The 24,861-nt window shown below is 39.6% G+C and overlaps 1 protein-coding gene across 3 annotated transcripts; it reads left to right on the forward strand.

The window, feature by feature from the left end:
- The first annotated feature begins 457 nt into the window (after positions 1–457).
- On the forward strand, positions 458–24,816 carry LOC105692840 (unconventional myosin-Va). 3 transcript variants are annotated; one of them, XM_012412323.3, is made up of 21 exons: positions 458–752; positions 13,873–14,297; positions 14,456–14,759; positions 14,991–15,299; positions 15,426–15,914; positions 16,024–16,230; positions 16,385–16,504; positions 16,745–17,662; positions 17,877–18,068; positions 18,204–18,566; positions 18,768–19,067; positions 19,365–19,470; positions 20,277–20,463; positions 20,575–20,601; positions 20,955–21,153; positions 21,276–21,369; positions 21,457–21,522; positions 22,034–22,198; positions 22,394–23,069; positions 23,192–23,474; positions 23,640–24,816. In XM_012412323.3, exons 1-21 carry the CDS (start codon positions 726–728, stop codon positions 23,757–23,759), a joined length of 5,577 nt encoding a protein of 1,858 aa, XP_012267746.2. In that variant the 5' UTR covers positions 458–725; the 3' UTR covers positions 23,760–24,816. The 3 variants fall into 3 exon arrangements, with proteins under 3 accessions (XP_012267746.2, XP_012267748.2, XP_012267747.2); XM_012412325.3 differs by lacking the exon at positions 21,457–21,522; XM_012412324.3 differs by lacking the exon at positions 20,575–20,601.
- Positions 24,817–24,861: the final 45 nt, after the last annotated feature.

Raw genomic sequence — 24,861 nt, forward strand, 5'->3', positions numbered from 1 at the left:
GTATTGCGATAGGCATACAGTTTTGTTCTGCAGGTACGAGTATTTCAGGTGAATCACCTATTGGAAGAATTAGGGTAAATTTTAGTATTCTCATTTTTGGAAGCCCCAAATTAGTCAGGACTTGGGTCATATTTGTCCGGTAGATTAGCTTCGGTATTTCAAAGCTTCATTTTTTGATGGGACTTCGGAGATCCCTACATTTTATTTTTATCTATTCACAGTCGTGGACCATTAGGCAGCTGGTAGGCCGCCCTTTATCAGTTAGTTTTCAAGGGGTTATCAGGACCCCGCCTCGTGTCGTACCAGCCGCGCATTGCCATTGTGCCTCGAGGGTGAGAAGCCAGATCGCGACACCTGTCGCGCTCTTCGGTTCACCTTGCGCTAGATGAAGGGGAGGGGGTTAGATAGTATGGAGCGTACAATCTTACCCGATAGTAAGTAAGCCTTAGCTTATTCCAATTTCCATTAGCCAGCTGTGTGTCGCCTGGCGAGTAGTGATCGCGAACCAGTAGCGTGGTTCCTTGCCAATTCAAAATTCGTAACGAACGCAGTATGTGTATGACAATGTCGTGACTGGATCGGTTGTGTGGTGTGTGAAATAGATAAATTATTCCGCATGAAAAAATTACCGGGAGTTCAGGTTTCGTTAAAAAGATGTTCAACTTCATTGGAATACTGTGAGCTAATATTTATCGGGCATCGAATTATCGCAGGCCGTCACCACAATGACAACCAGGGAATTATACGTCAAGGTATTCCAACATATTATTTTCGCCGTCATTTTTAACCACGGCTCGAGTCTAGGCTCATTTCTTCTTTCGATTAACCAGTTATATTTCCGCCGCATAAACTATCGTATTGATAAAAAAATGTTCAACTAAACATTTCAGTAAAATTGATCGATCGATATAGGTCCTCCGAGGTGCTTGTAACAGTAGGATTACGATCGATCTCAAGGATTGAATGACCAAGTGGAATTTAAATCTTTGAATCGTTGGATCACCATTCGGTACAAGCGAACCCTCTCGTTTTACTGGGTATTCAGGTAAACTGGAGTGAAAAAACTTTTACTCCATTATTCTATGTCAGCACATTGCTTCCTCTTTACGAGGAAACGTTATTGATTCGTGCTAAAAAATTTCATCGTTAACCTCTTCAATTTTTTATCTCAACACTGCAACCTTGCACGGAACATTTTTCCGTATCGTTACACCGAGCAAAACTAGTTACAAATATTATTTCCGATATACTGACGGTGACTATAATACGAGGTATCTAGCTTACACAGCTGCACAAACTCGTATCATACACGCTTTATACGTAGAGCTGCGGGCTGCAGACAAGATCGAAGGGTTATTACCGTTCCTCTCCGATCTCGATGGATTGTTTCAGGCAAGATTCCGAGAAATTTGCCCGGAAGAATTTCATATAAAAGCAGCTGAAGCTAGAAAAATAGATCCTGTCATACGTAGTGAGAAGTTATCTCAAGATCAATTGATACTATGCCATTCGAACGGATACGACAACTATGTTTACACGTCACGACCTTCCCTTTTGTGTCCATCGATGAAGGTCGGATGGTCTGTCGGTTCAAAATCGTCGATCTAATTCTCGGGGTAGATTATTTCGATTTCAATAATTGCGGTCTATGTAACGTTCAAAACTTCACGTGCTCAAAAGTAAGGCCCTCGCGTCTCCAATGAATTTAATCTCATTTCTCATCCCACGGGAATTCAATGAAATTCTTCTGTGCAATTTGAACGGAATTCATGGAACCCCGGTATTTATTGGCGACAAGCTAAAAGTACGTGACGTTCCGTTTATCTTTCGGACTTCACATGCGTCATACCCAGTTGAAGATCTTCGTGACTGAAAATCGAAATCAAAAGATTGAAAAAAAAAGCATGATTTACGAACAACACCTAAGATTCGTCGGATAATTATTTAGTTTACGTACAGATAAAGTAAATGTGACTATTCACGTTATACAGTTCTGGTTTTAATCATTTTAAAGTTTAGGACCAATAATTGATCCTTCCTTAAGAACGTGGAACCTCTTTGTTGGTAAATGGAAAAAAAATTCCAGGTGCAAACCGAAATGAGGCGACCTGTAGCGCGTCTGAAAATTTCTGCATAGTCCGAACGACGATCTATCCTCGGGACAAATGCGATCCTCACCGATCTTCACCTGAAAACATTAGCTTCGACCTGAAACAAACTAAATACATTCGTGGGAAAAAATATAGAAACGTAGTTATGAGGTGCGTGTAGGTGGAAAACTTGACCTCGATCTGCACCCTGAATACCCGCTGCAGAGGGTTGCCTCGACGAGTTGCAGGGGTGGCGCCCGCGCTGGACGGACTATCGATCTCTACTTGAGCGACTGAGCCTATTTCCTGGCAAACCCAGATTCATCCCAAGTTTATTATTGAAACTGCATCAATACGTGCGTGTTAATTATTCAAAAGTGCAACTGACGCTCTAGATTCTATTTGAAAGATTTTCATAGAGGCACTTTTCAGTGTTCGAAACATCGTGCAGAGGCGCCATTCATTTGTCATCCTTCAGCATTTTCAAGGATTTGAAAAATTCAGTAAGAATGATTATAATTCACAAATCTGATGACGATCAAGTGATTTCAATACTTCAGTATCATCGAGGATGACAAACGGGAATACCCGTCCATCGCAGCATCCCTTACTGCAGTAATTCGAAACCCTGAATCGAGCCCTGAATCTTGACCGACCTCAACTCTGCGACTCTTGACAATTTTTTCATGCAGAAACAAGTATCTACTCAGGTGTAGTCAAGAATATTTACATAGAGCAAACGAGTTTATATATTATTCAAATATTTAGAATTTCCACGGTGCTGCGATGGAGAGAATTACCACTTTGATTTTTTGTGGTATTTAATTGCGCTTTTTTCAGACTCGCAGCGACGACATTCAGACACTAGGAAAGCCCGTAGCATCAAAAATATATATCAGGAAAAATAGAAATTCAACTATCACTGGTGAACAAATACGTCGCGATGAAGCTTTTACAATTTTCCGATCATCTCATTCGAAATGGCGCAAACGGGAGGATTTTTACAATATCTTCGATTCATTTTCGGGATATGTCTCTCATTTACTTTGTTCGTCGTGTGCATTATTACATCGATCTACAACGGCTTATGTCCTTTCGTTAATGATACCGAAGCATATTAATTACATCATACAGATACTCTAAAAACGGTTTATGTTCGGTTTATGTATCTCTTATCGCATCGGCATGCATAACACGCACGATCAGGATCAGGATTATACATAATGTACATAACATAATGCATGTACAATGCTATTTATTCGTATTACGGGTGCATTCGGTTATGAAATTAATCAACCGTGTTATTAGTTCACATGGCACACGTTGCAAAATCATACATCTACACAATATTCTATCTGACGTATGAATGTGTTACGTGAACCTCTGTATACGCGTCTGATGATGGTGATGATGAAAAGCAAAAGAGGTTCCATGTGTAAGAAATCGTCTCGTATCGGTAATTTATACGTGTTACGTGGTTCGGAGAGGATAAATGAAATTGAACTTTCAATTTCTACATTTCCAGTACTTATTATATTCAACCCGTGGAGCAGGGGCATTGCGCCAACCACGTTGATCATTATTGCGGTATAATAAACCGCTGTTCATAAACCGCCATTCCACGCTCGAGTAAATTATGGAATACGTAATTCTCATCGTCGCAGTAAGAATTCGCACGTGAAAAGTGTAAATAATGCCCCACTATTTGATGTTTAATTAAAATCACTCACAAACAGATTCGCAACCATGCCTCCGGTATACCTGTGTACCGCTTGAGCTTTTACCCGCGATATCATTCAACCCGTGCAATAACTATAATAATAGTGTCACTCGATCGTGACTCATTTCTGATGTGGTCTACAAGAACGAAAGGCGGTCGCACATGAAAACCGGATATACTTACACCGCGTATATCCCGAGAAAATAATATCCGAATTAATTCAAAAGCCTGTCGCAGTTGGTCTGCAAAAAGTGTCTGAAGTCTTATGAAAAATCACGCGGACGTCATCCCTATTTTCATGCGTCGATGGCCGCGAAAGTTGATTCAGGGACGAAGTAGCCCCTAAAATGCGGTTCATCGACATGCCACGATCTTCAGGTGGGTACGCTATAGTCTCGCGCATCTTATCAAATATAAAGGTACGCGTGTATCGAGCGGATATTTTTGCAACTTCGTTGTAACAATATCAAGGCGGACCGATTGTGTCGTATGTATGTCGCGATAAGATATATCTTACGCGATGAATAATACGCGTGCTGCACCGAACAGAAACCAACGTCGAATCAAAATTTCGATATAAGAACGTAGGGACAATGAAACAAACGAAATGAATCATTCGCGATGCAGGTGGGGTGTGTTGTATGTACGTACGTACGAACCAGGGTATTTGAACCGCGATGTATGACCATATAATTGTAAGGTATATAAGGTAATGACGATTAATTATACACCATCGCGATAAATCCTGTAAGGAGTAATGAGCTGGGTATATAACAGTTTATACAGGGTACTCACCGTGAAAACTACCTAATGAAATGTACAGCGCATCAGCGCGCGGCTCTTCCGAACCGTAGCGGTGTGTAAAACGTTGGAACAAAATTTATTGGACAACCATCGCGAAGGTACCAAGGCATGGCCATAGTGTTCGTCTAGAGCTAAGATACGCTCAGCTGCTTGACTCAAATTCTTGACCGATATGCCTTCAAGTTCGTTCTCACGCGAACGGAATGGATTCCTATATCGATATCTCGTATCGCGTGTACGTTTGATTCGCGCTCGGGGAAAAAATCTTTCAAAGTTATTTTATTTCGGCGGTGATCGAAGTTTTCACTGAACAGGAAAGAGGTGGCTCTTCTCTGGGGGTACCGAGCTCGCGAATTTTCACACTACAATTGTGAAATGATTAGATAAGATATGTTGATCGAATGGATCTTTGTGACTCGCGTTGTAGTTGTGTGTGATTAAGGACCGTGTTCTCAATAGGCGTATAAGTTGGCGACGTTAAAAGTAGATTGGATCTTGGTTTGTTCGAACACCTTCGTGCATAGCATGTGTAAGTACGCCTGACAATGAGTTACAAGGAAGACTTGAAACATGTAAAATAGAGCGAAAGAATAATCGATCGAAGACGTCTCCACTACTTGGCAAAAAAACGTGCTATTTCTCTCCCCGATCCCCGGAAAAATTCGAAAAAAACGGCCGCACCGAATAATCCCCTCGATTTACTATGCGTAAATATCGAGAATACGTAGGTTAACGATCCTTGCGGATAGCGAGCGGGTCGACGAAATCTGCACCGTGGGAATTCACGTGCGTTTGCTTTTTATGCGGAAGATAGGTTTGTACACACGTATGTTATATACCTACCTCGTAGCTGATTGTAATTACTATGAATCATATATACTATGTCGTCGTATGTATTACCGACACACCGGATTATGTTGGCACCTACCGGTGTGCGTACAGCGTAGAAAGCTTGAGAACCGTTCTCAAACTGTATCTATCTGCATCGTATCGCTACTCATCTATTCATTCTCACTCCCCCGCAGACCGCAGCAGCGTTTGCTCCGCTGATATAATTCTTCGATGAATTTTATCCATCACGTTCGCCAGCGAAGTACGAAATATTAGGAGCACGCTGCGGCTGTATCGTTCCGTTTGCTTCGTCCGGCACCGATCGATTTATTTCGCGGAACGATTTATTTAACGAACGGTGGTAATATGGTGAACATCTCGACTTATTGTTAGTCTACGGATTACATTACGTAGCTGCCAGCACAATTCAGAACCGAACGACGGTGAACAACATCCGCTACTATACCTATGCTTGAACATCCCGCTCAATCTCTCCGCGGGCGAAAGCTCCATTATCATGATTATAATGATTTAAGAATTGCGGTACGGAGAAAGCATGAGTTTCTCGTTGGATGTAATCATAATTTCGTTTCCCGTTTTACTCGACAATTCACGTTTACTAGTTTACGTACATGGACAGTGCGTGGAGGATAATTATCGACAGCAAACTGGTCTGGTTTTTACATTGTATGCTAATTCGCTGCTCTACCACGCGTGAAGCGATTGACTACGGGAGACGAGCTCGATTGCATTTTTTTTTTTTTTTTTTTTTTATTTTCAAGTCCTCAACCGATTTGTCATAACGAGTTGAAGTAGGTGAAGTTGTTCGACTGCGCGGCGAAATTTCAGGTTCACCGCGGGTCGAGAAAAGGGAAAATCCTTTTTTTTTATTCGGCAAACGTTTTACGAGCATATCGGTGGAAATGCGCTGCTTCACACAAGCGCGATGCGATAAAACGTACATGTAAAGGCCTCATCGTTAATTACTCCTGCACATTAGCACTTGGCGCGGTTAAGATTTAATCAGTTGATTTACACGTGAGAATAAAACGCGTGCGTTGCGTCGGCATAGGTACTTTTGGTACGCGTTGTATGCACGCGTCAGAATAATATAATACGAATTAAGTGAACGTTTTATTTAATGTACAGTGCGTTGTTTCAGTTGGGTACCAGGTTTATAAATCGATTTAGGGTTTGTTTTTTTTTTTTCACGGATATCCGCGGACAACGAAATATCAGATTCGTAATTCCGTTTATCTAATTTCTTCTAATCTTCGCCATGCTTCGTCGTTCACGACTTGTTCGACCAACGTATTATACGCGATTACGTAATAGGGCAACACACTTGATTCCTATTTTTTGAAAAATAATTTTCTCTCATCTCGCAGAGGCGTTAGACCGGAGGTCCGCGGCGCGTTCGTTCCCATCGGTATGAAATAACAGATGAAAAAACGGTATTTTTTTTTTTGTGATTTTCTCAAATTAACGCAGGTGAGTGCGTTACGAATCGTCTCGACGGTCTAAAGTTCAAATTGGACTCAGTCTGAATAGCAAATAACCTACCCAGGATTACGTCACTTACCGTTACACGCCAGCGAAGCGGTTTGTCGTTGGCTATGGTAGCTGTGTGCACGTACTTTTGAACGAGTAAAACTTTATTCAAGGTGTGTCGGACCGCTTTTATTGTCCACGGTATTATCGAACTAGATAATGTATAAGGTTCAAGCGCCGTAAATAAACCGACGAGCAAGAACTCTGGGATAAGAGAATATCCCTTGAATTATTACACCGCGGTTTAAAACAGGTGTAACTGCGCAGGGCAGCCGTGGAAAGTGCTCGCGAGAATTCAGGAAAGGAAGAATCATAGCTATTCGAAAATCGTCAACTATAAATTCTGCGAAACTTGATGTGTTCGCATCTGTTGAAATTAAAGTGTGCTCTAAGGTCATCTTGTCGGATTCAATCGATTCTAATCGGTGCCCGAACGTCGTGATCATTTTATGAACTTCCAATTTCTAATTTCTCCGTTGTGTACTGATCCGCACGTACTGTAGCGCCGTTCGATCTGAGACTTTGCCAGTTCGTGCGATATCGGCATTGATTTATCATAATCCATTGACGATTCACGAAGTTGGCCGGCGATTCCCCCTATATCCAGTTTTACACCCTTGACGACCCATTTTAGCTCGACGACTCACTGAGCACACATTTTTATACGGCTTGATTCGACGTAGCTTCGTGCCATAGCCGATTTTCGCTCGCATCGAGGTGCTCCGAGTTTTTCGACGGAGTTTTCATTCTTATCAATTCTCTGAAAACTTCATTTTTCACTCTACGTACGTACAACTTGACGAGAATCCCATGAAACGCAGAAATATTCTTATCACTGCAAATGTTATAGCCGGTCGGACGCTGTTTATTAATGTTAAAAAACCATCGCTGGGCGGTAGATCGGATCTCGAAAAGCCCCGCTTATTTCCGGTCCGCACGAACGGATGAAAGTGACCTCCGGGTCGAGAACCCGACCCTATTCGCGACCTTATCAGCGCACGAATCGTGTTTTCGACAGATGCCACTTCCAGTGGTATAGGTTTTATTGGAGGTGCCGATAGGTACGAAGCATTATACGAAACCTTACGACTATTCCCGCGCATATTCGCAGCTCGTGATACATATCCGCACACGTTCACGTAATACCGTAGCGCTTACAGTCATCTCTTCGCATAATATTGATATACACATGCATCGGTCACATAGGCACAATTATCGTTATTAGCCAAGACGAGTCGGAATCATTGTACAATTACAAGCACTCGTGTTCGTGCCTCATCGCAGAAAACGTTGCCCCGACACTCTAGAAACTTTTCGGAGATCGGTTCGTTTGACAAAAAAAAAAAAAAAAAAAAAAAAAAAAAAACAAGTGAAAACGTTAAAAGCTGTTCATCTACTCGTTGATAGATTTACTTGTAATATTGAGAGTGAGTTTCAAAGCAGACTAAATTATTGAAATTCAACCGTGTATATACATATCTCGGTATTTTGTGAACTGCAGAAAGTAGAAGTGCTTCTACACTTAATTCTTGCATAAATATCTCGTCGCAGATCGTGCGGTATTATCCACTCGTTTCGTCAGCTGATGATCCTTTCTAAAACGGCAAAGCACAGTACAGTAACACAGTTTACCGAAGCCTTTTACGTTTCTTCAGTGACGGAATACGATTCTCCAAGTATACGAGTCTGCGAACATGTCATACCTGCTTTGAGGTTTATTAAGCGCGTCTCGAGTATGTGCGAATCTCTACGTAATCCTGGGAGCTGAAGTTTTGAAGAAAAAAAAAAAAAAGGAAAAGATTTAATCACCTCAGCTTGATTTTGTTTTTTCCTTTTACAGCAAAAGTCTACCCACCGTGAATCAGACATCCTTAAATTCCCGATTTAACACTACGATGCGTAATCTTGGCTACCGCAAAACCCCTGAAAAATCTTGGGAATTTCCTGGTGTTCGATTAATCATAGGATTTTTTTGTTTTTTTTTTTGTTTACCAACGGTACTTTTCGAGCAAAGGACCGTTGAACGTTCAACTGTGCTCATGCGTTTTAACGGGCGTTCGTGCGATCAGAATTCTACTTGAAAACGTTCCTATGATTAGGACACAAGCAATATATTCGGTAACCACTAAGAAATGAGAGAAGAATTAATGACGAAATGTGGCGCGGTTAAAAGGTGGAAAAAACACAAAAATGCTCTCTTTATACAATGTCAGTTTAATTTGGTACAATTCGCAAAACAACGACATTTTTACTTTCCGTGTTTGGTTGCACGATTTTTTCAATGAAAGTAAAACGAGAAAATTTCAATTGTCAAAATTGAGCAACGTATAGCCAAATCGATAGAGTGAGAAAAAAAATGAAATGAAAGCTTTCGGGGTCGACCTGATGATTTGCATAACATTCAACAGCGCACTCGTACGAACGAACGAAAGAAATAAAATACGAATCACAAAGCACTTGATGCTTGAAAAGAGCAAAAATTAAACCGATCACTAACCTACGTACATGTGTATTTCATGATAGCATAGATGACAGTGAAACGTCTCCGGGTTTATGTTTTGACATGAGCTCAAGCAATAGCCGCAACCAGTAAAATTAGTATATATGTGTAGAGTTTCGCAGGAGGTCGACTCTCGTTGCGCGGTGTACCAGTCGTAGAAGAATACTCAATACCAGTCCAACCAGCCATCCATAGAGCCAAGAAGCCACTCAAGGTGTCTGGATATAACGTGCGCCTATAACTGTACAATATAATTTTCAATGTTTTGAACTACCTGCTGGAAAAAAAGAAAAAAAAAAAAAATGTTTTGAACATTGGAGAAATTGTTTTCGAAAGAGAAGCCGATACGACATACGTATGCACATATAGCGTAGTACCCGAAGTATCCTGCATCGTGACGTTATTGAGAACTTCAACTCTGCGAGCGTAGAGAAAATCTCAATGGAAATCATAGTGATATTTCCATCGTATGGATCGGAGCGTGAATTGCGACACGTTTGACCGTTAGACAGAGTGGAATGGTGCTTGACAACGCGACGGCGTAGGCGAACAATATCAATGAAGGTGTATCGAATGCTCTGTGAATACTCTGCATTGTCGAATTGTGCGAGCGGAATTTCATTGTCGCCGTGATGAAGATAAATAATATAGACAGACATGTGACCGGTTTTTGATGAATGCGGAATAAGTAAGTTCAGATCGCTGCATCCGTTGCTGGTGACAAGCACCGAAGTTGCAACCGGGAACAAAAGATCCTCGCAATTAAAGCCTTCTCGTTGACGACGACGAAATCATTGACGATCGTACTCACGAGATCAATTTCAAAAGAATCAGCCGGACAACTCATCGATTGAAAGGCACATATATATTCGTGGTTTCGAAAAGTATTTCGAAATCATATTTCACTCGACGTTGTGTTCTGCAGCAGTGTGCATTTCGGCATACCGTGTTCAACTTCGTCCCTTGATTACGAAAAATCGTATAATTTCTCTGCAAAGGTTTTACCCGTGACATTTCGCTGAATATCCTGTACACTGTATGAATAAGTAACGCTGGAAGTATTTCGCTGATCCTTCCATGCAGCTGACTGTCAGTTAAAAGTATGACTTTCCTGGCTTATCTCGAGTTGGAAATTATTGCGGCTGCACAGGATAGAACTCTGTGGCTTTTGCAGCGGTGAGGCGTGCTCCACGCAAAGCCGGAAAAATCGCGAGATCGGCACAGCCGTGATACAGTGTGGCCACGTAAACGAATTATCCGAACGCCGGAGGAACAATTGCAAAGTTAGCTAGATCGGTTTGCGCACCGAGTTACCGTTATATACACCTTTACTTTTGATTCAGCTGCGCTTGCTGCGATAATATCATATTCGATCGGGAAGATCTTCTGATCTCATTCCCCTTTCACCGCATATAGGTAATACTGCAAAACGATTGATCGCTTATTCAAATTTCAACACACGTCTCTTTTGAAAGAAATGATGCCGATGTAAAATCGGAATGTCCACCGCAAAAGGCAGCTTCGATAATTCAGCCGATGTAGAAGCTGATAGATTTCAGAGTCCGTGAAGTTTGGGAACAGCGTTTATAGCACTTCTGAAGCAAAAAAACAAAGAAAAAAACAAATAACGTACAATTCCGGTATGCCGGATCACGTCTAGAGAGTTGAGAGTTTTGGTTATTCAGTTTTGCGTACAAAACACTACGCGGTGGGAAGGACAATATGAAATTGAGACTCGGTAGAGCGCTCGAATGTTTGAATGGAGAAAGGAATTGATCGTAGAAACGCGGATATTATACCTTCGCCGATGGCGTAGCCTTTGGTGCCTACTTTATACCTACCTGCTAAGCTAACCGCGATTTTACGAAGAGACGGGACCGTATCGGTTTTTACCGAGCTGGTCAGGTCAGCAGCTAGTAACTCGAGGTCGGCCGCTCCGCATTATTGCGTAGGCCAATGGCAGACGTGATTATAAGCCAAAAGCAATGCCTTGATTTTCATATGGGAGTATCTTTTTCACGACCAAATCATGATACGTTAGATAGAATACAATTTCTCACCTGCACTCGGATGACCTCGTTCATCTTCGACCTGTATCCTTCCGTTTGGTCCCAAAGTTTCTGGATTGCGAGCCAGAAATCTAGTCTTCACTCGTCTGAACGGCCTTGGCATTATCGTACTGAACGTTTCACATCCCAGCTGACGATCAATGTACTCACTGATAAGGCATCCGCCACCGGTCTGATTATATTTCGCTAACAATAAATTTTATTTACCCGATGCGTCATTCATGTCGAACATTCTCTTTATCGAGGTCCTTCGACAAGCATTCTCCGAATATGCTACATATTTAGCGAGATCTGAACTGCACACGGAGTTGGTTTTCACAATACTTTTTCCGTGCGCAGTATATTTCATGGGTGGTTCTAGAACAAAAGCAGTAATTCACCTGCAATTTAAAAGTCAGTAATATAAATTCGACGATACACGGTTTATCGCAGGTGAGATCTAGGTACACGTACAATATCTTGAGATATTTTCACAGTACTACTCAAAGCCAGCGTGGGAGTTCATTTTTTGTTAATGGCTGCCTAAAGGTCGATCGCCTTCTCCAATGGGAATTAGTTCGAAACTTTCAACATTACTTCAACATTCTCTGCAGACATTCCCTTCTGTCTTCGTACTCGCATGACGTTTCTATCTAAAATTGGTGGATCAATTAATTCGTCAATGTATCGCATTATACATATATGTATATATCGGAATCAATGGTAGATTGTAACTAACAAATAAAAAACCAAGTATACGTATTTGTATACTTGAATTATATAATCCTAATATAACAACGAACATTACTTCAAATAGTACAACGCTTACGCATAGATACGTGAATGTATCACGATACTCGTGCAGAAATGATTGATAACAGGAACCGCCTGCGGTGATAACTGTACGCTGATAAAACAAACATCAGTTCAGTCAAACCGTATTTCCGGAATCATCATCAGCCATCCATTTGTGTTTTTTGACAACATTGACCTGTACTACCAAATAAACTTCACTAAATGCAATTATAGTGTATTGATTAGTTAAAATTAAATTGGAACTGAACATTGATTTCTTATTGATTTTTTTTCTTCATTGCAATGCTCGATGTTGTATGTATAAAGTGCGTACTGAAAAATTTGATTTAGTTTCACGCGTAAGTTGTGTTGGTTGCTTTTAGAAAACAAAGAACACATTTACGAATATTCTACGAAAGAATGCTGGTATCAACCAATGATGGAACTTTCTTTCGGTACGTCCGACTTCAATTATCTTCTGCTGGATGATGAGTTTCGAAATTTTTTTTCCCTTTCAGTTGATGGAAAATTTTTCTTTTGCTTCGCTCTTTAAAAGTTTTGCCAAGAACCACACTTATGTTTGATCATATATCCATTATTCATTTTTCTGTACCCTTTCAGGCATACCAGATTCTAAATTCTAAATGGCATTAACTAATAATTTAGAAAGCGACATGTATGTGACGATTCTTATACGACCCTATACACGTAAAATTAGTCACATCGAATATTATTCATGAGGTCTATCGTAATCTAGGAGTCTAACCCACGACTAAATTTAAATTGACCGATTGACCTATTACGTAGATTCATTAAGAATTTTGCCCAATAGAAAGTCTGCGAGATAATTTTAAACGTAAATTCGAGTACGTCAACCAGCTTCGGCTTGTTTCTTGGAAACTTAAAAATCTTTCCGATGAGGGATGCGACCCCGAATGCGAAAATAAGAGGATTCGAGTCACGAAACTGACAAGAGGGTTTGTCTTCGTCCTTTTGTGTGGTTCGTTCCGACTCCGCGTTCGCGTACCGTTTGCTTTTTTTTTAATACACTTTCTGACTGTTAAAATGCATGCTTAAAGTCTCCGCGATCCTCTGAATTGCATGTAGCAAAATGCAACTTCATGTTGTTTTGAAAAATAATTTAAATTCACGCGTGACACGAGTTGAAACTTCTTTCTTATTCTGCTGCAGAGGAGACTCCGCGCTATTTTATTCTATAACGTCATACCAACCGTATTGTTATCTATTACGTGATAACAATCGTGATTCTATTATCAAGTTCCACTACTCGTCTACACATTCTGTCAGTCACAGGCTTGATCAATCGAGTATAGGCTCCGGTCGTTGTCGACTCAATTTCAAATTGCAACGATTTTGGAACTGCTGCATTTTGATGGGTAAATTTATGATCTCCTACGTCACCGTAGTTCGCCTTGGCGATTGTACCATGAGGCCCCTTTTTCGAAAAGATTATTATTACGATTATAGAAAGGAGTTGTCAAATAGGTTGATGAACGTTTACTTTGGTTCCAGAACAGTAGAGTATGGGTGCCGCACCAGGAAAAAGTTTGGGAAGGTGCAGTGCTTCTGGAGGATTACAAGGCGGGCGCTTCGAAGCTACAAGTTAAAACAGAAGATTCTAATCAAACAAAAGTTCTTGAAATAAAATCCGACACTGATCTACCACCGCTGAGAAACCCAGATATTCTTATCGGAGAAAACAATCTTACGTCTCTGTCGTTTCTGCATGAACCAGCTGTTCTATACAACTTACAAGTCAGATTTCAAAGGCATTGTATCTACACCTATTGCGGCATCGTTCTCGTCGCTTTCAATCCTTACAATGAATTGCCGATATATGGGAATGACACCATTTGGGCCTACCGGGGTCAGGCCATGGGTGATCTTGAACCACACATTTTTGCGGTCGCGGAGGAGGCCTACACCAAACTGGAGAGGTGATTAGAGAGAAATATTACGAACAACAGCTTGCAATTATATTGAAAATGTTGCAGCCTCTCTTTCAATCGGCATAATGTCAATAGATTGATGTTGTCATCACCTGTGATCTTCTGAACTTTTTAAAAAAAAATTATTTGTTCACATTAATTTTTAGAGAAACGCACGATCAATCGATCATCGTATCGGGAGAATCCGGAGCCGGTAAAACAGTATCTGCAAAATATGCAATGCGTTATTTTGCAACGGTGGGTGGTTCTTCGTCGACGGAAACTCAAGTTGAGAAAAAAGTACTGGCTTCGTCACCCATTATGGAAGCAATCGGTAACGCGAAGACTACGAGAAATGATAATTCGTCAAGATTTGGAAAGTTCATCGAAATTCAGTTCAACAAAAATTATCACATCACTGGGGCTAGCATGAGGACGTATCTGCTAGAGAAATCGAGGGTTGTGTTTCAAGTAAGTTCGATAATGCGAGAAATTAAAATTATAGAGGGAAAAAGTAAGAAGCTTATACTCAAGAGATACTTGTATTAAGATTTAAAAGAAGTCAATAATAGTAGACCTCTGAATGAATTCTCTCCTCGAACTTTTCAATTATTGTAATCTGAATCTTAAGTTCTTAACGTAAAATAGTAGGAATTCGGTAAAAGAGTACGGAATTTATTTTAAATTATCTATCTGCTACAGGCGAACGAAGAAAGAAATTACCACATATTTTACCAAATGTGTGGATCTCGGAATCAGTTGCCCTATTTGCACTTGGAAAATCAAGACGATTTCCATTATTTGAATCAAGGAAAAAACCCGAAAATTGAAGGAATTAACGACGCTAAGTCCTTCGACGACACTATTACAGCCCTAACAATGTTGGGTTTTTCGTCCCGACAACAGGACGATATGCTACGAATTTTAGCTGCCATATTGCACTTAGGAAATTTAAATTTCATGAACTGTGAAGTGTCGCAAAATGATGACACAGAAGGGAGCACGATTTCCGTGAGTGCCCGTTGCTTTTTTCCCTGCGAACATTTGAAGAGATTTTAAAGAAATCTATGTTCAATAAACTAACGGACTTCCACCGTTTTTCTTATTCACTCATTTGTCTGTTTTTTTGGAATACAGCCTTCAGATCGACACCTCCTTATCATTTCGGAGCTGTTGGGGATTGATGTGAGCGCAATGCGGAAATGGTTGTGCCATAGAAAGATTGTTTCGATGCGAGAAGTTTTTTTAAAACCGATGAACGTCGAGCAAGCAACCGGCGCTCGGGACGCCCTGGCAAAACATATCTACGCCGAATTATTTAACTGGATTGTTGCTGGGATCAATAATTCACTGCAGTCGCAGAACAAAACCCAGTGTTTCATCGGGGTCTTGGATATTTACGGTTTTGAAACATTTGAAATCAACTCGTTCGAACAATTCTGTATTAATTACGCTAATGAGAAACTTCAACAACAATTCAACCAACACGTATTCAAACTCGAACAGGAAGAGTATTTGAAAGAAGAGATCGAGTGGACATTCATCGATTTTTACGACAATCAACCTTGCATTGATCTCATTGAAACTAAATTGGGGATTCTGGATCTCCTCGATGAAGAATGCAGGGTAAGAAATTGAAAATACTTTTCTCGTTATCATATACGCTCTCTCCCAAAGCTGGATAAAAATATTTATTTTCTCTCCACTCCTTATCTCATGAAATTGGCTAACCCAGATGCCAAAAGGTTCGGACAATTCGTGGGCAGAGAAGTTGTACTCGAAATGTGGAAAATCCAAGCATTTTGATAAACCTAGATTTGGTACCACCGCGTTTCTCATCAATCACTTCGCTGATCGAGTCCAATATGAAACCGCAGGATTTTTGGAAAAGAATCGGGACACCGTAATTGAGGAGCAGATTGATGTGCTCAGAGATGGAAGCGTAAGTACACCGGCTGTTTGGTATTTCGTGATTAATTTAATTAACTAAATTAATAGAGTTATGAATTCAACGACATCTTCATATCTACTATACACTCAAAAAAATCTTCAACATGCTCCAACGATTCAACAATTTGCGGTGGATTGATTTGCAGAATAAATTATTAAAGAAGCTCTTCAGTGGCGATGACCAAAAACTCGGGGTACCCAACGTCAAAGTCAAAATATCTGCCCAAAAACCAGCTCCCAGCTCAACGAAACAGAATAAGAAAACGGTAAGTGCAATTATCTACTCATTTCTACCTCACACATTACGATCCAAGAGATCCTTCTCAAATTGAATAATTCATTTGCGTAAGCATTACTGCATGATCATTACGGTTGAATATCTATTTCAATTACCAATAAATTTGTTGAAGTATAATTTGTCATTTGCCGTGAAAATTTAATATGCACATGGAATCGAGATAACAATTTACAGCGCTAACGGATCAAATTTTCTCGACCCCCAAAAGGTTGGCTCCCAATTCCGGGATTCGCTGAACATGTTAATGGCGACGTTGAATGCGACAACACCGCACTACGTCCGTTGCATAAAGCCAAATGACACAAAGGAGTCCTTCGCCTACAATCCTGAAAGAGCAGTTCAGCAGTTGAGAGCCTGTGGTGTGCTGGAAACAATTCGAATATCAGCAGCTGGATTCCCAACCCAGAGAACGTATGGTGATTTCTTTCAGAGGTATCGTTGTCTCTGCAAGTTTAGGGAGATTGATAGAGACGATCTCAAGATTACCTGTCGGCGGATATTATTCAATTACATAAAAGACGAGGACAAGTTCAAGTTTGGAAAGACCAAAGTACTGTTCAGAGCTGGGCAAGTGGCCTATCTAGAAAAGCTTCGTGGCGACCGGCAGAAGGACGCCTGTGTCATCATACAAACAGCTGTACGTGGGTTCTTGTGTAGAAAACGCTATCACAAAATGCGGAAGTCGATTTTGGGCATACAAAGGTACTCCAGAGGGTATCTTGCTAGGAAGAGAGCACAGGCTGTACGTCGAGAGAGAGCTTCGATTAAGATACAAGCTTGTGTCAGAGGCTGGGTGAAGAAGACACAGTACTTACGTCTGAAACGAACTGCTCTAGGCCTGCAGACTTATGGCAGAGGGTTATTGGCTCGTAAGAAATATCAGCTGATGCGCGACAATGTAGCAGCTATTGTTGTTCAAAGGTTTGCCAGAGGGTATCTCGCTCGATTGTCCTACAAGAAAAAGTTGAACAATATTATAATAGTGCAGTCATGTGTAAGAAGGTATTTGGCTAAGAAGGAACTCAAGCGACTTAAGGCAGAAGCCAGGAGTGTGGAACACGTCAAATCGCTCAACAAGGGACTCGAGAATAAGATTATATCCATGCAACACAAGATTAATGAGCTAGTGAGTATGAATTCTGCTGTATTGCGTACCCTATTATCAACGCACAATTAGATATAATTAAAGTGAATCACCATGTTTGAAAAACGTTGTGTCAAATACCCTTGTATAATTTTTTGTGACGTTGAAAATATGGTACGATTGCATGCCTTTTCATAAGTATGTGGAACGTTTTTCTTATTGTTCCAAAGTCAATAAAAATTTGTCCGTTTTGCAGACGAAGGAAATCAACCATCTCAAGACGGCGCAGCAAGAAGTGTTGGAGTTGAAATCCAAACTTGAAGGTTTGAAGGCCGTAGACGTAGAGAATAAAAAATTGAATCTTCTTTTCCTTGAGAAAGAACGGGAATTGGAGAAACTGCAGGAGATTCTGACATCTGAAAGGGATGAGAAAATGGATTTACTGCAGGTTAGTATAACCATTGAACAAAACTTAGTGACAACTGATGATACATGTTCTGATATAATTTGTTAAACTGAGCAATCGCAGCCTTTCCTTTTGAATCCTTTTGAATCTCATTAACAAAGATTAACACACTTTTAGGACAAAGAAAGAGAAATGCGACAAAGTTACGAAGACAATGAACGCCTCCGTGCAGAGAATGAGGCATTAAGATCGGAGCTATCATTGGCAAATGAGAAGTTGAAGACCAACCAACGTGGCGCCGAAGAAATCCTGAAGCATCGATTGGAACAGGAGAAAGATCTACTGCTTCTCGACCAAGACCAAGATCGTGATGCTTACCAAAAACTGCTCAAAGACTTCCACGAGCTGGAACAGCATACCGAAATGATTGAACAGCAACTCGCAAAACATGTTCCTGGGCACTCAAGGTCTCTCAGTGATGCCTCTAACTCGAGTGGTCAAATTGTTGCAACAGATCTTCCGCATGATGATCAAAATACTGTAAGATTATTTCCTCAACTATTATTGAACTCTTCCACTGCCAGTCCACAAATTTTCTATACCTATTTTATTCATTAATAATGAGCCCCAATCTTCAATCATAATTGATGATGAAGTAGCAAGTCATACAATTGTTCATCTGATAGTGAAGAAAAGTATCATTAAAACAAAGTCCTGTTATTTTCTGCAACCTCAATCTAGGACTTTGGATACGGATCTGTGCGCTCGACGGCTTCTTCTGCGGCAACATATTCTCGGGTAGAAACAATCGACTGGAATCAACGCCCGTCAGATAGTCCACCTGATGGAGAACTGAATTCCACCAAATCATCTTCTGGATCTACAGACGTAACACAACCACCGATCGACGTTGGTCTAGTTTTGAAGCTGCAGCAAAAACTAAAGGATGTTGAAAAAGAAAAAGGCAGGCTAATCAGGATGCTAGAAGACTCTGAGAAAGAACCATCTGAAGATTCTTCCAGAACACAGGATAGTTTCAGGGTGAGACTCCTTCAAATGTTATTGATTAGAAATTACAATTGTATAAAATGATTTGATGTGATGCAAGGATAATATGAATACGAGTTACAAGCGTGCCTCAGAAAGTATCTGAGGTAATCACTGCACCTCAGATTTTCTTATCTGCAGCTTATACAACTGATAGTTGAATTGTTATAATTGCATGAACGTATTTATTATGAAAATTTGACATTCAAATATTTGGTCGAATGAAAAAGCTTAAGAAGTAATTAAATTGTCCGTAAATTTGCGTACTGACATTATATTGGAATCTTACAGCTTCAAGAACTGGAGATGGAAAACGAAAAACTCAAGACAGACCTCGGCATGCTTAGGAAAGCAGTTACTGAAACAGACTCTACAACTGCTTCACGAACTTTAATGGGTATGATTTTCTACAATTTACCAATTTTAAGAAAAGTCTGAAAAACGATTAATTCTTTATCAGCTTCATTTATCATAACGTATCACAACATAATTAGCCGTATTTCTCAATCATTGTAGTAATCCGATTCGGAAAACATATCATCTATAAAAGTATGAGTGAAATATAATATAATACACAAATATAATACACACAAGTGTATATCACAATCATATAACACGAGACTTTTTGAGAAGGAGCCATTTCTTCATAGCTCGTGAAAGTGGCAGATGTTGTTATACTGCTTGTAAGCATCAATACATTATTCCACGGATTTCTTGAATGATGACAAAATAAGTGAATGATATTAGCGACCTCCAGTCTCACAAATTAGATAGTTCCTAATTACTGTCATTCGAAAAAATTACAAGCATTTGAACTTGTTGAACTACTTTTCGTCCCACACTGAGGGAGTAAAATTACTTTTCATCCCGCTAATTCAATTTTTGTCCCGCAAACTTACTTTTCCTCGTAAGATGCGGGAGAAAAGTATAGTAAGGAATCAGATTCAACTTTAGTCCCGCCTTTCAAGTCAAAAAAGTTGTCTATACGGTTGAGCCAGGAATAAAAAATTTATCGTAAATTTCGGAACATCAAAGTCTTTACCTGCTCGCCTTACATTTACCCAGTGTATCTCAAGGTAAATTTCCAGATATAATCGCATCAAAAGCAGTGTACCCATATCTGTTTCAATACCAATACCAGGATTCTCGTTGTAGTATTTGATTATTCCATGTCATTGAATCATGTGTCGCTCGACGTTGCAGATCAATTTGAAGTTCTACAAGAAGAATTGGAACGTAGACGTGAAGAGTGCATCCAATTGCATAGTGTGTTAGCTGATCAGACGCGGAAGATGAAGAGCCTTGGTTCTAACTACGGTCGCGATGTCGATATTATTAATGAGGACGGGGAGTTGGTGTTGGCGTTTGAGGCACAGAAGAAGATAAACAGGTAACATTAACTATTCGAGAAAAATTTTCTAGACCTAAAACCACTAGCTAAGAATTTATTATTAACTCTTGACTCTTTTGTCGTTTGTGCATGCCTTTCAATTTTCTGTAGACTTAAAAAGCGAAAATCTTCCAGAGAGTGAGTTGAGTATACGATTAGCACTCACGAGAACCCATTTCTGTTTGTTGCTGCACAAATTTTACATTGCTTTATATTAACAATGAACAATGGAAATTGAATGTTGCAACCAACGCAAAATGATATTCCATTCAGCTACACTTACACTCATAACACAAGATTATGTTGTTCGTTGAATAGTAAAAACATTCAAATTATGAAACCTCGTAATTTTCAACAACGTATATATTTCAAGACGTTGTCAAACCGAACAACAAATCTTCGATTTTGTATGGTTTACGCAAGTATTGATACCCGCCAATCAATACTGTGACACCAGCAATTTCTGAATACCTTTTTATTCTGAACGCCAGACAACTGGAAGATGAACTTCAAGCCACTGAGAAATGCTGGAGATCTCAGAGAGATGAATGGTGTGCCGAAATTGATAGACTGCAAGATGAAATCCAACTCCAACAAAAACTGCTTTCCGTGAATCTCAGCAGGTCACCTCAAACGCAGACCGAAGCGTTCATGCAACATGAAATCGCTAGATTAACGTCAGAAAATTTGGTACGCACAAAGGAATAACATGATTCTGGGATTAGTATTTCCTTGTAGATAAACTGACGTCTTTAAGCTATAAAAAATTTTTACAAGGCGTATTATTATCATGATGATCATATTTTCCTCAGGACTTGCAAGAAAAATACGACCAGATTTCAGAAGAGTGCAGGAGATTCAAAAAGCAATGCAAGATTCTTGCTAAACGTCTTAAAGACGCTGGTTGTGAGTATACTGTATTCATAATCCATTTTTTGACTTAATGTTGGAAATATTCAATACGACAAAATTACTTTCCTATTGCTTGCAAAGACGAGGGAGATGATTTTAAGGACAGTAAAGACAGTAGAGATCGATTTTACATCTCTAAAGATGCTGGTGAGTGGAGCTTTCTCTTTGATGTACTCATGTATGACATGATAACGAAACTCGTCTTCCAGTGATAACCAAATCTTATAGTTTGCACCCATTATATTTTTGTTAAACAGCTCCGTAAGCCTAGTATATGCTGTATGAAGGGTAGATCAGTTGAATGAACATTACCTCATCATAAAATTTTACGTGACTAACTCAGTGATTTGAAGATTACTGCAAATTGCTGCAGAGTGATAATGTGTTTTAGTGATAAGCTTGATATAAGAGTAAATTTTATACATCTCAATTTTACAACAATCAATCAACATGTTTCGAGATCTTGATGAAAAAAAGGTTTCAAATCAGTCGTGGAACACTGACAACTTGTCAGTATTGGAGTTAAGGTTCAATTGTTGAAAGTATCTCAACGATTCATGTGGGGTTCTGCCATAATTTTTGGCTTCTAATGTCCGGTTGTTGTAGTTTCTATTTTACAGCATTCACAGAATACTTATAGTTGAATTATTGTCTTTAGTACCTGATAGTGCAGAAACGGGTAATACTGCAACTACTGTTTCTGGACCGACAACCGAAAGTGGACGCAATATGCCAGTCGTTCGAAAGAAAGAGAGGGATTATGAAGGAATGTTCGAATTCAGAAAAGAAGATATTAATGTTATTATTCGCCATCTCGTTTTCGGTAAGCAATTTACTAAATCAATAAATTTTCATCCAAACTGCGGAATCGCTGTTCCATTCTACTTTACGGCGAAACAATTAGCAAACAACCATCATTAATAAAAATATTCGATCCAGTTTTTAATCGATCATTAAAAAATACTCCATCAAGTTAGATTGCCCTTGTTTCTGATTATCTGGTTACTTATGCTCACAGAATTGAAGCCCCGTGTCGCTGTGACTCTACTACCGGGTCTACCAGCATACATTATCTTCATGTGCATAAGACACACCGATTTCGTTAATGACGACGACAAGGTTCGGACTTTATTAACGGGGTACCTAAATGCAGTAAAACGAGTCATCAAAAAACGAGACGACTTCGACTCTTCCGTACTCTGGCTCAGCAATACGTTGAGACTTCTTCATAACATGAAACAGTATTCCGGTGATAAGCCTTTCCAGATTGAGAATACTCCGAGACAAAATGATCAATGTCTGAGAAATTTCGATCTCTCTGAGTACAGAGTAGTTCTCAGTAACATAGCACTGTGGATATTCACTAACATTATGACCCACTTGAAGGAACGTATACAGGCACTGACAGTTCCTGCACTTTTGGAACATGAAGCAATTACTGGTCTCAGTTCGAACATGCACGGAAGGGCACGATCTTCATCAGTTGGTGAACAGCCTGAGTCGACACAGCAGAAATTAGATAAACTCTTATCCGAGTTGAACGCGGTTCACAAAACGTTGCAATATCATGGTGTCGACCCTGAAATAGTTGTCCAAATTTTCAAGCAACTCTTCTATTTCATGTGTGCTGTTGCTCTCAACAGTCTTTTACTCAGAAATGAACTTTGTCAATGGACTAAAGGGATGCAAATAAGGTAAATATTGCTTAAGATCCACTTCCAATTAGCTTGCTTCTCACCTTGAGAGATACGACAATCGAAAAATTGGAATGCCGATCAAATTCAACCATTCACTATTTGATTCATCATCTTTGTAGGTATAACTTGAGTTTTATTGAGCAATGGGCAAAAGATCAGCGCCTTTGGCCAGCAGCTGAAGCACTCCAACCAATTATTCAAGCAGCTCAACTCCTACAGGCTCGAAAGTCAGACGACGACGTTAACTCAGTCTGTGAAATGTGCAATAATTTAACTGCAAATCAAATCGTGAAGATTCTGAATCTATACACCCCAGCAGATGATTATGAGACTAGAGTTCCAGTTTCTTTCATCAAGAAGGTGCAGACTAAACTTGAAGAACGTGGGGAGAAGAATGATCAGGTATATTTTTGGCAATCCACTAAACAATATCTCTTCTATCATCATGTTACAGTTTTTCACATTCAAATGAAGTAAATTTCTGCGATTTAGACGGTCATGAAATTGAACACTCGAACAAAAACCAATATTAATGTACATGATTACTAAATTCGTAATTGCTTACAGCTTCTAATGGATCTCAAATTCACGTATGCCGTGAGATTTCCATTTAAGCCTTCGAACATTCGGCTCGAAATGATCGAACTACCAGAGGTGTTGCATTTGCCGATGCTGAAGAAGGTCTAAAGAAGTATACTAATGAATTATGTTTAAGTAGAATAATTCACCTTATTTATTGAAAAGTCATACCAATGTGATGATAGCAGCCCTTAATCAGGCAATAATGAAAAGATCGTGTCCAGGCCTATAGCACTAACAATTTTTCTCATGTTTTATATGATTTGTTTTTTTACTGAAAGCAACTGAAATGTCTCATAACTTTAACCAACGTTGTAGATTTTGTTCATTACATTGCATAATATGGTAGCCTAGCTATAGACCAGTTAAAAATTAACAAAGCTTGTCTCGAAGTATTCAACTAGGGCTTTGTGAGCAGCTGCGTATGAATAGCTCATCTTACTCTGTTATGTAAAAAGATAGAAATTTACCGGTCCTGTTGATGATATAAATTTGAATAATGTAATATACGTTTTGTTGTAATTTTTATCGTTGTCTCAATTTTAAAGAGATGCATATAGCTTAAAACAATATTAATGTATTGTTTATGTACAGACGCACGGGTTATGCAAAGAAAACCATTATGTATGATTATGTAAAAAGAAAAGGTAATTCATAGACGTATCTGATCTATATATAATGTTGGAACCTGGCTAAACTGTATATTTTGTGATATGAAGGCGAGTCTTGTGGACTGAGGCCTTTGGGGCCAGTGAAATGGTAAATAATTATGTTATTATTTGAATTGAAATAATAAATTCATGTTTATTTATTTACATACAAAAAATTTAGTGCCATTTTACACGTAATGCAAGAAACTCGAAATTGGGTTTGCAATGCAAGCTGAGTATTTTCAATGTGTTAGAAAGGAAGATATCTCGATGACACATTCCATGGTTGGTAAGGGACTCGTAGTCCCTTGAAAACTTATTATGTACCTAGGTAATAGTTTATTTTGTTGTAAATCCAATAAACAGTGCACTGTTTGAAAATAATTCACAATTTATCCGCCGATCAATCATAACTAATTGTGTGCGCATCGAAAGCACAATTGCAATCTTGGCAAGTGGGTCAATAAAAGTATGCTAGTCTGACAAAACGTCTAGATTACATGTGACGATATGAACAAATTGACTTCTATTTTTCCCCATCATTCATTACAAATCTTGTA

The sequence above is a fragment of the Athalia rosae genome, chromosome 1 (assembly GCF_917208135.1).
Source record: "Athalia rosae chromosome 1, iyAthRosa1.1, whole genome shotgun sequence".
Lineage (NCBI taxonomy): Eukaryota > Metazoa > Arthropoda > Insecta > Hymenoptera > Athaliidae > Athalia > Athalia rosae.